Source organism: Sarcophilus harrisii, chromosome 2 (assembly GCF_902635505.1).
Source record: "Sarcophilus harrisii chromosome 2, mSarHar1.11, whole genome shotgun sequence".
In the NCBI taxonomy this organism is placed as follows: Eukaryota; Metazoa; Chordata; class Mammalia; order Dasyuromorphia; family Dasyuridae; genus Sarcophilus; species Sarcophilus harrisii.
The window spans coordinates 225,255,526-225,270,241 of NC_045427.1; the positions used below are offsets into that span (position 1 = coordinate 225,255,526).

Sequence of the window (14,716 nt, forward strand, 5' to 3'; positions counted from 1 at the left end):
AATTATCCTTTTGATTTTGGTTTTATAATCTTGCTTTGATTTCCTTAGCTGGTACACTTTCCTAAAGTGGATTTTAAAAAATCCGTGATCTAATAATAATACTAGAATATGACAGGATAGTCTTTGTACAGATCCATGGATGATATCTAATATTTTTAGTATTTGTTTATTAGTAGAGGTCTTGATATTTAAACAATGAATAATTCCTTATTTAAGCAGAGAAAAATGTTTATGGCAGCCCTTCTTATATCAAGGAACTGGAAACTGAGTGGATGCCCATGTTAGGGAATGGCTGAGTAAGTTATGGCATATGAATGTTATGGAATATTATTGTTCTATAAGAAATGATCAGGAGGATGATTTTAGAGAGGCTTGAGGAGACTTTCATGAACTGATGCTAAATGAAGTAGAACCAGGAGATCCTTATATGTGACAAGATTAGACGATGATCAGTTCTGATGGACAGGGCTTTGTTCAACAACCAGATGATTCAGGCCAGTTCCAATGGTCTTGTGATGGAGAAAGTTTTCTACACCCAGAGAGAGAACTATGGGAACTGAATATGGATCACAACATAGCATTTTCACTTTTTTTGTTTTTTGCTTGCATTTTGTTTCCTTTCTCCTTTTTTTTTCTTTTTGATCTGATTTTCTGCAGCATGACAATTGAGGAAATTTGGATAGAAGAATTGTACATGTTTAACATATATTACCATCTAAGGGAGGGGTGGGGAAGAAGGGAAGGAGAAAAAAGATTTGGAACACAAGGTTTTGCAAGGGTTAATGTTGAAAAGATTGGGTAGAGAGGATGACATACAGGATCAAGATAATAATCTTAAAATGGGTATAATCTCCTTTAGCAAAAACTCTGAGTCTTTTCAGTCTTATAAGGGAAGGCTTTTACCCAATTAGTAAAGGTGTCACCAAAAACAAAAAGCAGTTTGAAGCCTCTGCAAGAGTCTTAATGTGTAAAATCTATCTGCCAGTCCTCCCCTAAATATGTACCCTTTCCCCTGATAGGCTTCAGGATTTACTTGGGCACAAACTGGGCAGTCCTGACAAACCTGTTTAATGTTTCTCCTAGCTTGTGACCACTGAAAATAGGTTTCATGAGGATTGAAGAGCATTTTTACCTAAGTAAGTAGCTTGGTGTTAGCGAAAAAAGAAATTTCCACTGATTGGCTTCTCGGATTAGGAGTTGGTCTGAAAGTATTTGAAACCACCCAGAAGGAGAAAGGATGTATTCCCTACCCCCCAGCCTTTTTTTTTTTTTTTTCTTTAGCAAGGACTTCTGGGAGCTTTATGAGGGAGTCCAGGAGTTGGGAAGTTGGAGCATTAAAGGTGCCATGGTCAGGGGAAATAGGCAGCAACATGGGCAGATGAATTTTCAAGCTGTTTCCCTTCGTCTGAAGTGAATTCCCCTTCTGGTATCCTTTACAAAACGTAACAGAAACCTCTTTAGGTCCATGACCTTGCAAAAGATTGTAGAATTTCCCTTGCATACTTTATGAAGCATCTTTATTTTTTTTGCTGTGAGAAGTCCCCCTTTTTTTCCATTTAGTTCTATGAGCATGGAAAACATGAAAGGCACATTTGCAGTCAGTATAAATATTCACTCGCATTCCTTCCTCCAATTCTAAAACCAAAAATGCTCTGATACTGGTAGGAACTTCCATTGATCTAGTGTGACTTTAGAGGCTTCCTCAAATAGAAGGGCTATGGAAGCCAAGCTGTAAGGCAGGAGAGTCACCCCAAAGATACCCAAGTTTATTTGAGAAGTCTACAAAAATCAGCCATATCCAGGTAAGTACACAGCTGTTTCTTTGAGGAAGGTTCAGGGAATAATAAGATTGCTTCCTCTTAGCTGTGAGCAAAGTGGAGGTGGGAGTTAATTCATGGACAAAATATTTATCAGACAGTAGGTAATATGGGCCTTTAGACAAAAAACAAACCAAAACAAAACAAAAACTATCACCCCAGGAAGCCAGAAAATTAAGGGTTTTTATGGCAGAAGCCAGAGAAGCCTCTTGGATTGGGCTGCAGATTTATCTACATCCTTGTACTATCATCTACATACTTCTACTGGGCTCATGGCTTCTACTGATCATTTGCTCTGATTATAGAAATTTGCTATAAGGGGAAAAAGCAAGGACATGATTATCATAGCATCAAAACAGGTCCTTCAAGCCTCAGCCTGAGAGCACATACATGACAGAATAAAGCATCCTTAGATCTGTTTGAAAGCTGATCATACAGTAATAGTTTGACCTCATAGCCAGACTGAGGAATAATCAGGTGAGAAACAAAGAAACAGAACTGGAAAACTGAGCCAGAAGGATCAGACCTTGAGCAGAGACTAAAGGTTGTCCTCCCAACTCTTGCCCAGATAAGATGTCTACCTGTAACATTTCAGGAAGGCATCTTTTTAACTTATGCCTTTTCTCTCAAATGGTATGTTACTTATTTAATGATCCATCAGGCAATCATACCCAAATTCAAAGCTCAAAAGAATATCAATTACAGGCCCAAGAGATTTTATCTCTAATAGCAAATTCTACTAATTACAGCTTAGGGCTAGATACATTATTTTTGAAAGTTTACCAGGACTTGCACACACAGGAGATTTTGTTTAATGGGTTTTTCTTTTCTTTTTCTTGAGTTTAAATTCATCCTGGTGCAAGAACCAATCATTAAACAAGCTTATAGATTCTCAGTAAACAGATTCTTTCTTTAAGAACTATACATCCTAAACAGGCTCATTTCTCAGGGCTGATGACCTTATTTACCCAGATAGTTTCAAGATTAAACTGGCAAGTTTACAAATTAAAAGGAGTTGACAGAGACCCCAGGGGACTGGGCATGCGGTTGCCCACCCCAATTATTCTTAGTGTTTTCAGAGTGCTGTGCTGTTTGATCCCTCCCCCGACTCTGTGAAAGGGGAAAAAGGTGCTACACACCCTCATATTTGAAGGTGAACTTCATCACCCTTGTTCCACACACAGCAATTAACCAATTTTAGGTTTAACATGTTGACAATAACTTCAAATAACAGTCAACAATTTTAGATTTTTTGTAATGGCCAAATAGTCTTGATTGTAATTTCCTCTTAATTTAATTCTTTAGATTACATTTACAAAGCATTATAAAATGGGATTAGCAAGACTAAATAAACTTTCCACCTTCTTTTAGTTCAATTTTTTTCTGTCCCCAAACTGTTGCAGCTTTTGGAAGTATTCAGCGAAGATTTCCATTACCTTAAATAAGTTTCCTTTTCGTTTTAGGGAGAAAATAAGACAGTTCTTAAAATTGAGTTAGAACAGATTTTTAAATTGATTTAACTTTAGTTCATGAGATTTCCTAAATTCTAATTAAATGTTCCAGACAAACTGAATTGCCATTTGGTTATTTTCTAATTCACACAAACCATTTCTCTTTTGTGAGCTGGAAAAGAGTTAAATGCCAATTTTTACTGACAGGACGCTCAGAAGTCTTGACTTTTGATAACTCAAAAGAAGGCTGTTTGTTACCAGAGTTTTTAAAGTTGCACTGAAGTGCTTTTCTGTTTTCTTAAAGTCCCTAACTCTAAAGTCTTCTGTTAACACTATCAATACAAATAGATTACAATTTACATATCCCTTTAGTGGGCTTACATTAGAGCTCCTTTAAAAGTGCTTTTACTATATTTCAAATAACAAATTTCATTGAACTGAATATATTTTTATTTCTCTCTGTTTCATCCTTAGTCTATGTATCCCTGCTGCAATCAGGGAAAGGAAAGAAGAAGAAAGAGACTCTTTCCTCTATTTTCCTGGTCTTGGGGAGGCCTTAATTTATTTGAATTTGATTAATTTAGTTAAATTGCTTCCAAATTACTTTATACACACACAGACACACACATCATCATCATCTATCTCCATATTGACATTGTATGTTGGTCATATGTGGGATGGAGTACTAGACAACTCCCCCCCCACCCCCTTACCCAAATTGACTACTCAGATACTCTCTCCAGACAAAAACAGAAAGCCTTTATTCGATTCTTTCTAGAATTTGCCCTGTGCACTAACTGGGCAGTTCAGCAAGGTCCAGCACAGAAGCTGAAGCTTTATTATATAGTCAAAAAAACCTTATCCTATTGATTTTTAAATTCATTGGATGGACTGAATTCTTCAGGAAGAAGGAAGTGGCTATTGACCAATAGACAATGATTTCTACTTCATAGAGATCATGTGACTTCCTGAAACTTAGGCCTAGGATCTGACCTACTTTACAGTTTCTGAGAAATCATCTAAAAATCCATGTAAAGTTATTAAATATGAAGCAATTATATCCAAAAAAGCAGTTAACATTCATATGGCATTTTTCTTATGTTAAGCACTTTTTGCAATCATGTGGTCTTTACAACAACTATTATTTCTCTTTACAAATTAGAAAACTGTGTAGAGATAAAATAATTTGCCATAAACTACATAGCTAATACATATCTGCAGCTGAAACAGAGAAAGGTGGTCTTACCCAATGCAAAGGCTCACTGGCTTTCTCATCTCACAGTGCCATGCTGGGTGGTGCCAGGGGCACCCAGATTCTTCCCAGGCAGTTCCTGGACAGAACCTACTGAAGGCTGGAGTGACTGAAGCCAGGGCTCAGGAAATGTTGATCATGGGGCCTTATCCCCACTCCATTTTCGTTCCCCCAAGCTGAGCTGGGGAGGCGTTTGGGCAAGGCAGAATTTGAGTTTGTGTATACTACTTTAGCATTCTCTTTTCTTAATCTGATCTTGTTAGCAATCCCCACAACTGAAATGCAGTCAGGACTCTGGGGAGTGGAGCATGCTGAGTGATCAGGATTGTGGAGAACATCCCTTAGTACTTTCTGGGTTGCTTTCCCAATGGAGCAGAAAGGAGACTCTGGACAGGATAGGAATCAAGTAAGGATTAACAAAAAGTTGCTATTTAATTTTTTCTTTTTCACTCCCTTGTTTCAGAATGGGGTAAATTCCTGGAACTATTCCCAATATTTCAGGAATTTTTCTTGCAATCTTAAAATGACTAATTTCCAAACTCCTTAATCATTGCTCTCAAAACCATGAGAATCTGCTAAGATGTTATTTTAGCAATTCTATACTTTTAATTAGCTAACTTTATTTCTGTAGCCCCCAGCTTGGCCAGAACTAGGTCCACAGGAAAAGAGGCTTTTCCCTCTTTTAAGGTAAGAGTCAAGAATATTAAGAAATCTTTCCCAGAATTCTAATTATAGCAAAAAAAATTTCCTTTTTTTTTTCTTGTTGGCTGCATTTTGAATCTTTCCAGATAACAAAATCTAGCTCACAGAACAAAGATGACACAGACATTCTGCACAGAGATGCAGACACAGACACAGATAAAATGACATGGAAGAGGACTGTTCCATCTTTGCTAAATGCCACAAAATTTCTCTTCCTACATGAGAAAGGTGGCAAAGGTTAGTTTGACGAGCATTGCAAGACTTTCCAAGTCTGGCTGTTCCCAGTCAAAGAAAATCTGCTGAGCTGAAAACCACCCAGACAAGCCTTCTCCCAATTGCTTGGGATGTCCCAGCTGTAGGATCAAGGGAGAAAAGAATGGGGGCTTACTTGACAAGGAGGGGATGCAGCTATGGGAGGCCAGACTGTCCCCATACAGGGCCACCAAATGTTGAGGTTCAAAAGGAGATCCTCAAAGGTTTGGGTCACAGATCAGCGTCAGGAGGTATCGCAAAAGAATTTGCAGGCTTGAACCCATCTCCAAGTCAAGGGGCAAAGTTTATTGTAATTATAATGCCAATTGAAGTGGGCTAAGTTCCAAAAGAATTTAGCAAAGAATCTTGCAGTAGCAAGAAGATAAATTTATAGAAAAAATATTGAGAGAAAAACTATCAAATTGTACATATCCTTTGATCCAGCAGTATTAGTACTGGGCTTATATCCCAAAGAGATGTTAAAGAAGGGAAAGGGACTTATATGTGCAAAAATGTTTTGTGGCAGCACTCTTTGTAGTGGCCCAAAACTGGAAACTGAGTGGATGCCCATCAATTGAAGAATGGCTAAATAAATTGTAGTATATGAATGTTATGGAATATTATTGTTCTGTAAGAAATGACCAGTAGGAGGATTTCAGAAAGGCCTGGAGAGACTACATGAACTGATGATGAGTGAAATGAGCAGGGCCAGAAGATCATTATATACTTCAATACCAATACTATATGATGATCAATTCTGATGGACGTGGCTCTCTTCAACAATAAGATAAACCAAATCGGTTCCATTTGTTCAGTAATGAATAGAACCACCTATACCCAGCAAAAAAACTCTGGGAAATGAGTGTGAACCACTATATAGCATTTCCAATTCCTCTGTTTTTGTCCGCTTGCATTTTTGATATCCTTCACAGGTTAATTGTACGTTATTTTAAAGTCCAATTCTTTTTGTGCAGCAAAATAACTGTATACATATATTGTATTTAACATATACTTTAACATATTTAACATGTATTGGTCTACCCGCCATCTGGAGGAGGGGATAGGGAAGAGGGGAAAAATTGGAATAAAAGATTTGGCAATTGCCAATGCTGAAAAAAATTAGCCATGCATATATCTTGTAAATAAAAAGCTATATAAATAAAAAATAAATTAAAAAAAATATTGAGAGATCAGTGTTTCATGTCACTGATATGCTAATTTAAGGTTTAGAGGCAGAATTGAGGAAGGGTATTAGAGGTAGAGTTGAAGAGTGATCTAGTATGTAGAAACGTTATTACTAAACAATAGATTGTTATCTGACAGCTAGCATTGTTTATGGAACTAGGCATTGCCAAGGCCTCAGGGCTACTGCCACATTTCCCCTAGAAAACTGTATCCCATCACACACTTTTCAGGATCATATGGAAATTTTGAAGAGTGTATCAATTAAAGAATGTATTTGTAATTTAAATAATTTCTTAAGTATTGTACTTTAATACTTTATGAAAATAATATTAATGAAATGGAATATGCATTTAATGGAAGTTTTAAAAACCCTGATGATTAAAAGAAATGATTTCTTGGTTAAATAAATGTATTGTATAATTGAGTGAACTAGGTTTAATGTGTTCAGTGCTAATTATTAAGATTAGAACTGAATATCAAACTGTGCATACCCTTTGATCCAGCAGTGTTACTACTGGGATTATATCCCAAAGAGATTATAAAGAAGGGAAAGGGACCTGTATGTGCACGAATTTTTGTGGCAGCCCTTTTTAGTGGCTAGAAACTGGAAACTGAATGGATGTCCATCAGTTGGAGAATGGCTGAATAAATTGTGGTATATGAAAATTATGGAATATTACTGTTCTGTAAGAAATGACCAACAGGATGATTTCAGAAAGGCCTGGAGAGACTTACACGAACTGATGCTGAGTGAAATGAGCAGGACCAGGAGATCATTATATACTTCAACAACAATACTAGATGATGACTAGTCCTGATGGATCAGGCCATCCTCAGCAACAAGATCAACCAAATCATTTCTAATGGAGCAGTAATGAACTGAACTAACTATACCCAGAAAAAGAACTCTGGGAGATGACTAAAAACCATTACATTGAATTCCCAGTCCCTATATTTATGCACACCTGCATCTTTGATCTCCTTCACAAGCTAATTGTACAATAATTCAGAGTCTGATTCTTTTTGTACAGCAAAATAATGTTTTGGTCATGTATACTTATTGTGTATCTAAGTTATATTTTAATATATTTAACATCTACTGGTCATCCTGCCATCTAGGGGAGGGGGTGGGGGGGGGTAAGAGGTGAAAAATTGGAACAAGAGGTTTGGCAATTGTTAATGCTGTAAAGTTACCCATGTATATATCCTGTAAATTAAAGGCTATTAAAAAAAAAAAAAAAAAAAAAAAAGATTAGAACTGAAAAGTAAGTTAGTCTAGCACTATCATTTTTTGTATTATGAAAATAAGGCCTATAGCCAATGAATTTCTCAAGGTTACCCAGCAGTAAGTTTAAGGCTTTCAGGAGTGGGAGTCTTATGACCCCAAAACCCACTGCTTTTATTAAATATATAACAGAGGAGTAAGTTATATATATGTGAAAAAGAGATGTTTCTATATTAGTTGAATTTATTTCTAGTTTGTTTATCTTGTTCATTTTTCTTTACTTTTTTTTTTTTAGGGTAACTTCTTTCAGAATATTGGCTCCATTACCCTGTTTGCTGTATTTGGCACAGCAATTTCAGCTTTTATTGTAGGTGGAGGAATATATTTTCTAGGTCAGGTAAGAGAAAAATTTGAGAGAAGTCTTTGAAACACTTGTATTCATAGAATTAATACTATAAAACTTATGTATAGAAGAATGAATTTCATCTAGCTTATTAGATGAAGTAGTAAACATTCCTTCTTAGCACATTAAGTTGGTCCTGACTGAACTAAGTACAGCATAGAAATTGTGTGTGTGTGTATGTAATGTATATGTGATAAGGGTCTGTGACTAATTCACAATGGCTATTCTCTTTGTCAAAAGAAAAGTTTATTTAGGAGAAGAGGCTACAGACAAAATAAAAGATAAATTAGGCACCAGGAGTGGCAAATATGAAATAGAGTTGGGAGAGTTTACAGTTAGCAAAGAAAAAGACAGATTCCCCTGGTGAACTCACAGTTAAATAGAAGAAAGGAAATACACCTTGGAGTGGGAGAAAGCCATTGACTGGCAGCAGGTTAGATTGACCAGAGCTGGCTGGAGAAAGGAAAAAGGCACCATTAAAAGGAAAGCACTATGAGGAAGGGGCTTAGTTCTGAAGAGAACTTAGCAAAAATCTTCATCATAAGCAGTTTTTTTAATAAGGAAAATGTAGCCTTGGAGGTTTCCCAGGTGTAAAGGCAGGAACTCCGGGGGATTATTAGAGTTAGATGGTCTGCACCTGGCAAACCAGGTCTCAGACCTGTCTTAAAGATATGCTTAGATAGTCTGGAAAAGATAACTTCCTTTTTGTATACAATTAATGGTTAAGACAGTCTGGGAAAGCTAAGTTCTATCAAGGTTGTCTCAAAGGTTGTTGTGAATGTCTTTAAAGATGCTGACTATATTAGAGACAGGATGGATGAATTAACAATACACTCTGACTTCACATTATTCTATATGAACAGAATTTGACAGTTCACATTAGATAGCCAGACTAGGAGGTAGGAAGATTTTTTTCAAGTTCCACTTCTAATTATATGGGCTCTTAAGTCATATAACGTCTTGGTGTTCTTAGAAAATTCTCTGTGACTTTTTCAATTTCTTACTGGGCATTCTCTGTAATTTGGAAAAACAAAAGTCTAACTCAAAAAAAAAAAAAGCTCTTATATTTAGTTCTGGAGAATCTATAAAACTGTGATGAGGAACATAGTATGGTGGTAAATGCTTATAATCCCTGCTGCTGTGGATGCAGAGGTTGGTGGAACAATTGAGCCCAGAAGTTCTGAGCCACAATGTGCTAAACTCACCAAGTATCCAAGCTAAGTCCAGCACCAATATGGGAACCTGCTGGGAGTAGGGAGTGCCTAAGGAAGAGTGAATCAACCCAGGTCAGAAAAGGAGTTATTTAAAGATTACATAACTGTTAGAATGAGATTGAGCCCATGAGTGACTGTTGCAAGGAAAGATCAGTCTTCAAAAAAAAATATTTTTGTGAATTATGATAAAGGTTACATTACCTTGTTACATTGAACAATGTAAATAATAAATTTAAACAGTTTATATTTAAAAGACTATCTTTTCTGATTTCACTTTCAAATATCGTCAATTCTAAATTATCCAATATCTAAATTACTACACATAAGTTATGTGCATTTTCTAATGTGCTGTTGGTACAATAATGTGCTGTTTATATGGGTGATATGGACACCAGGTGATGGTAGGCACCAAAAGTTGAGGTTCAGTCATGTGAAGAATTCACCATGGCCATTTTCTTTGGTAAAATAGATTTGTTTAGGGAAGAGGTTACAGACAAAATGAAGAAATTTTAAAAGACTCCAGGAATAGTAGATACAAAATAGAGTGAGAAAATAAGAAAGACAAGTTCCTCAGTGGAATTCTCAATTATGCATGCCCTTAGCTGTCAGGCTAAATCCTGAAAGGGATAGCACCCTAAAAGAGTTAGTCGACTGTAAGGAGGAGAAGTGGGCTTGGGAAATAGAGTGAAGCTAGGATAGATACCAAATACCAAGTGGCTATGGGGAAGGGTAAAGACACCCCAAGGCAGAGTGCCATGGGGGACTGACCCAAAGGAAGGCAGCAACCAGGAGATGGCCCATAAAAAGATTTTACAGAAAATTTAATCTCAGGGACATGACTGGACTATCTGTTAGAAGGTGGGACTATGGAGCTAAACTGATCTCTATTAGAGCCTTTTCCCTGCCTGCCTCAGGGATTAATTTTTAGCAATTCCTCTGTTAACTACAGTTAACATTGAAGACCTAATCACTATTACTTGGCATGTTGTCAGGGAATTGAAACTCATTTTAATTAGTCTGCTTAAAACATAATTAGTAGTCTTCAAAGAAAAAATAAATTTCTCAGCAAATCAGAATCCTTTTTCCTTTTTTTTTTTTTTTTTTGATAACAGTGGCCAAAATCATATTACTTTTTTCTTACCCTTAGCACTTTATGCCACATAGCATTAGTATATCTGTCTATTCCTGTCTTTTTATTCATTATTTGACTTTGAATTGTAATGCCAAAGAAACTGAGCAAGACAGAGATTAGAGACCAATTCAATAATTTATTAAATGGAGAGAAATACTGGGACCACCAGATCCATGTTGATCCCAGGGCTAGACGAGACTATCATCTCAAAGAGTCTAGCTCCAAGTATTGGGGCAGCAAGCTTTTTATGGGATAACAAGAACAATGACATAATGGAGGTACTAGGTGGGGATAACCTAATAGAGAGAGGTTACTGATATTCTAATGACATCTAAAATGGATAAACCTTTAAAAGGGATAAAGGGAACTTTAGCATAACAGAATAGTCAACTAGAAAATAAATTTTATAGCAAAGAGCTATATTAATTAGTTTTTTGTTTTAATATACGATCCCATATTTTTTTTTTTTTTTTTTTTGAGGCAGTTAGGGTTAAGTAACTTGCCCAGAGTCACACAGCTAGTAAGAGTCTGAGTACAGATTTGTACTTGGGTCCTCCTGACTCATGCTTTTTAAACATCATGTTCTGCTTCAGGTTCAGAGGAAAATTTGGGAATTTTGTGGTTTATTATTAAAATTACTAAGATATTCATATTGTAATGCCAAAGAAATTGAGCAAGACAGAGATTAGAGAACAATTTAATAATTTGTTAAATGGATATACTGGGACCAGATGGATCCATGGTTGGTCCCAAGCCTGAATGAAACTATCATCTCAAAGAATCCAGCCTTGAGTATCAGACAGCAAGATTTTTTATAGGATAATAAGAACAATGACATAATGGGGGAGGTACCGGATGGGGATAACCTAATGGGGGGAGCTACTTAGGATGACATAATGGAGGGAGGTACTGGAGAGGTTACTGATATTCTAATGATGTCTAAAATGGATAGACCTTTATCCTGTCAAACATTAAGAAGGAATGATTATAGCCTAAAGATATAAAACCTTTATCTCATCAAACATGTAAGAAGGAATGATTATAACCTGAGGCAGAAGAATTAAATAGGACAATTGGGAAACTGGGTCAGGACATTAAAAAGGAACTGTGGCACAACATTATTCTATTTACTTTGTAAGCAAGCAAAAAAGTATTTTTTCTCTTTATTCTTCATTAATTTTTCTTTCTTTTTTCTTTTTTTTTTTTTAATAGGCTGATGTCATTTCTAAACTCAACATGACAGACAGGTAAATCCTTTCTAACATAACATATATGTAATTTCTTTGCACTCTGGGGAAATTATCTTCATCATACTAATAACATAGGTAGAATATTCATATATAATATATTTCTGCTGGAAGATGCAACAATCTAAGTTAATCTGTCTTTTTGAAGCATTAATAAAAATAATTTTTGTATATTCACTACCCTTTTTCTTAAAATTTATTTGGTATCTTTTCAGGATCATTTGACAGTATTTTAATGGAAATTATTACTTTGGCATTCGGATCAAAAAAAACTCTTTAGAAAATAGAGCTATTTTCCTTTTTTTTTTTTAACCATATTTTTGTCCTTTATTATACATAATCATCCCCTAGAATTTATTAAGTACTTGTTATGTGATAGATGTTATCTGAGGTGTATCCTTAACAATATACAGATTCTTGTTTTTCTTCTTACTGTATGCTTCTCAGTCTCCTTGTCTAGATTATCATCGATATCATACTTTCTATGAGTATTTCCCAAAGCTCAGTCTTCCACTTTCTTCTCTTTTCAGTATACTCTCTTTTTCAGTGACTTTACTCCTAAGTGGTTGATTATCATCCCTATGGACATGGCTCCCACTTCTGTATATCCAGTGATATTCTCTCTCCTAAGCTTTAGTTCCACATCATCAGTAGCCTATTAGACGTTTTTAAGTGGATGTTTCATAGGCAATTCAAACTCAATATGTTACCAAAGAAAACTTATCTGTCCTACCTACCTTCTGAACTTCCATATTTCTGTTGAGGATACCATCATCTTTTCACTTATTTAGGTTTTTAAACTTAAGAGTCATTACATTTTCTCACTCTCCCTTATCCTATTCAAGGTATCTTAGAAAGAACTATCTGGATAGCTATTAGATATTTAATGCTTTAAGGAATCATAATTTCATTGTTGTGGATAACCACTAACACAGATCACAACATATCTACAACTTAGGTTGTCCCAAGACTTGATTGTCCAAAAAACTTACCACATTATGGCCAACTTATTAAAGAATCTTTTTTTTTTTTTAATAGCTTTTTATTTACAAGTTATATGCATGGGTAATTTTACAGCATTGACAATTGCCAAACCTTTTGTTCCAATTTTTCTCCTCCTTCCCCTCACCCCTTCCCCTAGATGGCAGGATGACCAGTAGATGCTAAATATATTAAAGCATAAATTAAATACAAAATAAGTATACATGACCAAACTGTTATTTTGCTGTACAAAAAGAATCGGACTCTGAAATATTGTACAATTAGCCTGTGTAGAAAATCCAAAATGCCAGCAGGCAAAAATATAGGGATTGGGAATTCAATATAATGGTTCTTAGTCATCTCCCAGAGTTCTTTCACTGGGTGTAGCTGGTTCAGTTCATTACTGTTCCATTGGAACTGATTTGGTTCATCTCATTGCTGAAGACGGCCAGGTCCATCAGAATTGATCATCATATAGTATTGTTGTTGAAGTATATAATGATCTCCTAGCCCTGCTTGTTTCACTCAGCATATTAAAGAATCTTTATGAAGTTAGGTAGGCTGATCTTCAAACAACATATATATTATTTGTCACTAATTCCATATGTGGAGCTTTCTAGCTTGGTGTAGGACTTGCTAAATTTGGACCCTTCCTGCTAAAATGAGGTTTTCAGAATAGCCAAGATGTGAGATGGTATATAGGCAAGCAGTTGATACTTATGACAGACTTTTCAGAAGTCAAAAGTCATACATTTGCTAAATGTTTATATGATTTGACCTTAGAGTAAAATGAAACAAGATTGGTTATTTATTTTGAAAAGTTCGAATATATGTGGATCTTCCCTGGAGGTAATTACAAAATGTCTTTCATACTTCCCTCCTGTTTCAGTTCCTTTTAGCAATGTGAAACTCTAAACCATTAATCAGTTTGAATTCACCAGTGTGACAATGTGTTGTACATTGTATTATATATATATATTTGATATTTGACTTGTTTTTGCAATTTACCTAATATCAATGTAGTTAGACTTGACTTTATGAACCATAAAAAAATTCATTTTCCTTGTTGTCTTTGACTCATATTGTAATTTAAAATAAAAATAACTTAGAAAAAATTCAAAACTGTTTATGGGTTTGTTTGTTTATTTATTTATTTTTTACCATTGAAAAGCCAGCTAAAATGTTTTTAGGTGAAAAAGTATTGATCATCTTCAACTAACTTATAAGTACTTCTCAGTATCTATAGTTGTAACTTAGGGTCCATCTAGCTAGATAGTTTCCACTTTGGAAATCCTTTCCTTTTCAGAGGAGAGATGCTAAGTTTCTTTTTCGGACTTTTTTGAAAGCTTCCATTTTCATTCCATTTTGCTTTGATGGATATAACAAAGCTCCTTTCTAGGAGCCAGTCGTATCATGTCTTTATAATGCTTTATAAGGAATTAAAGTGATTTTGTAAAGAAATTAGTTCTTTACAATAAATTGATCTGATTTCTGGAATTTTCATTGATATGTGCTACAAAAGATCATAAGGACAGAGCATTCTGATGTCAACTCCCAGTGTTCTCTACATATAATATCCACTTAATAAATATTCATTAAATTGAGTTTCAAATTCAATTGTCACAAGAACTATGTAACATTTGAAAAATGTGAGCAGTCTTAGCTAAATACTTGTTTGCCTAGCAAAGGTAAAATACCTGAGCTGATAGGCTTTTCTGTTTGTAATGATTTTTATGACAAACTATCAAAATCTATACCTGCTATGTTAAAGAATATATAAAGAGTTGTTATTGAGATGGACAAAGGGTATTTTTTCCTTTAGTTTCTACTGAAATAAATCTTTATCAAAGTTATT

The 14,716-nt window shown here is 35.3% G+C and overlaps 1 protein-coding gene across 4 annotated transcripts in view; it reads left to right on the forward strand.

Annotated features, from left to right (window-relative positions):
* Positions 1-14,716, forward strand: part of SLC9A8 (solute carrier family 9 member A8) — a 104,836-nt gene that overhangs the window by 35,010 nt on the left and 55,110 nt on the right. For all 4 annotated transcript variants that reach the window (XM_031951612.1, XM_031951613.1, XM_031951615.1 and 1 more), the window contains 2 exons: positions 8,180-8,281; positions 11,846-11,880. In XM_031951612.1, coding sequence (XP_031807472.1) covers positions 8,180-8,281; positions 11,846-11,880 — 137 coding nt within the window. The remainder of the gene's footprint in view (positions 1-8,179; positions 8,282-11,845; positions 11,881-14,716) is intronic.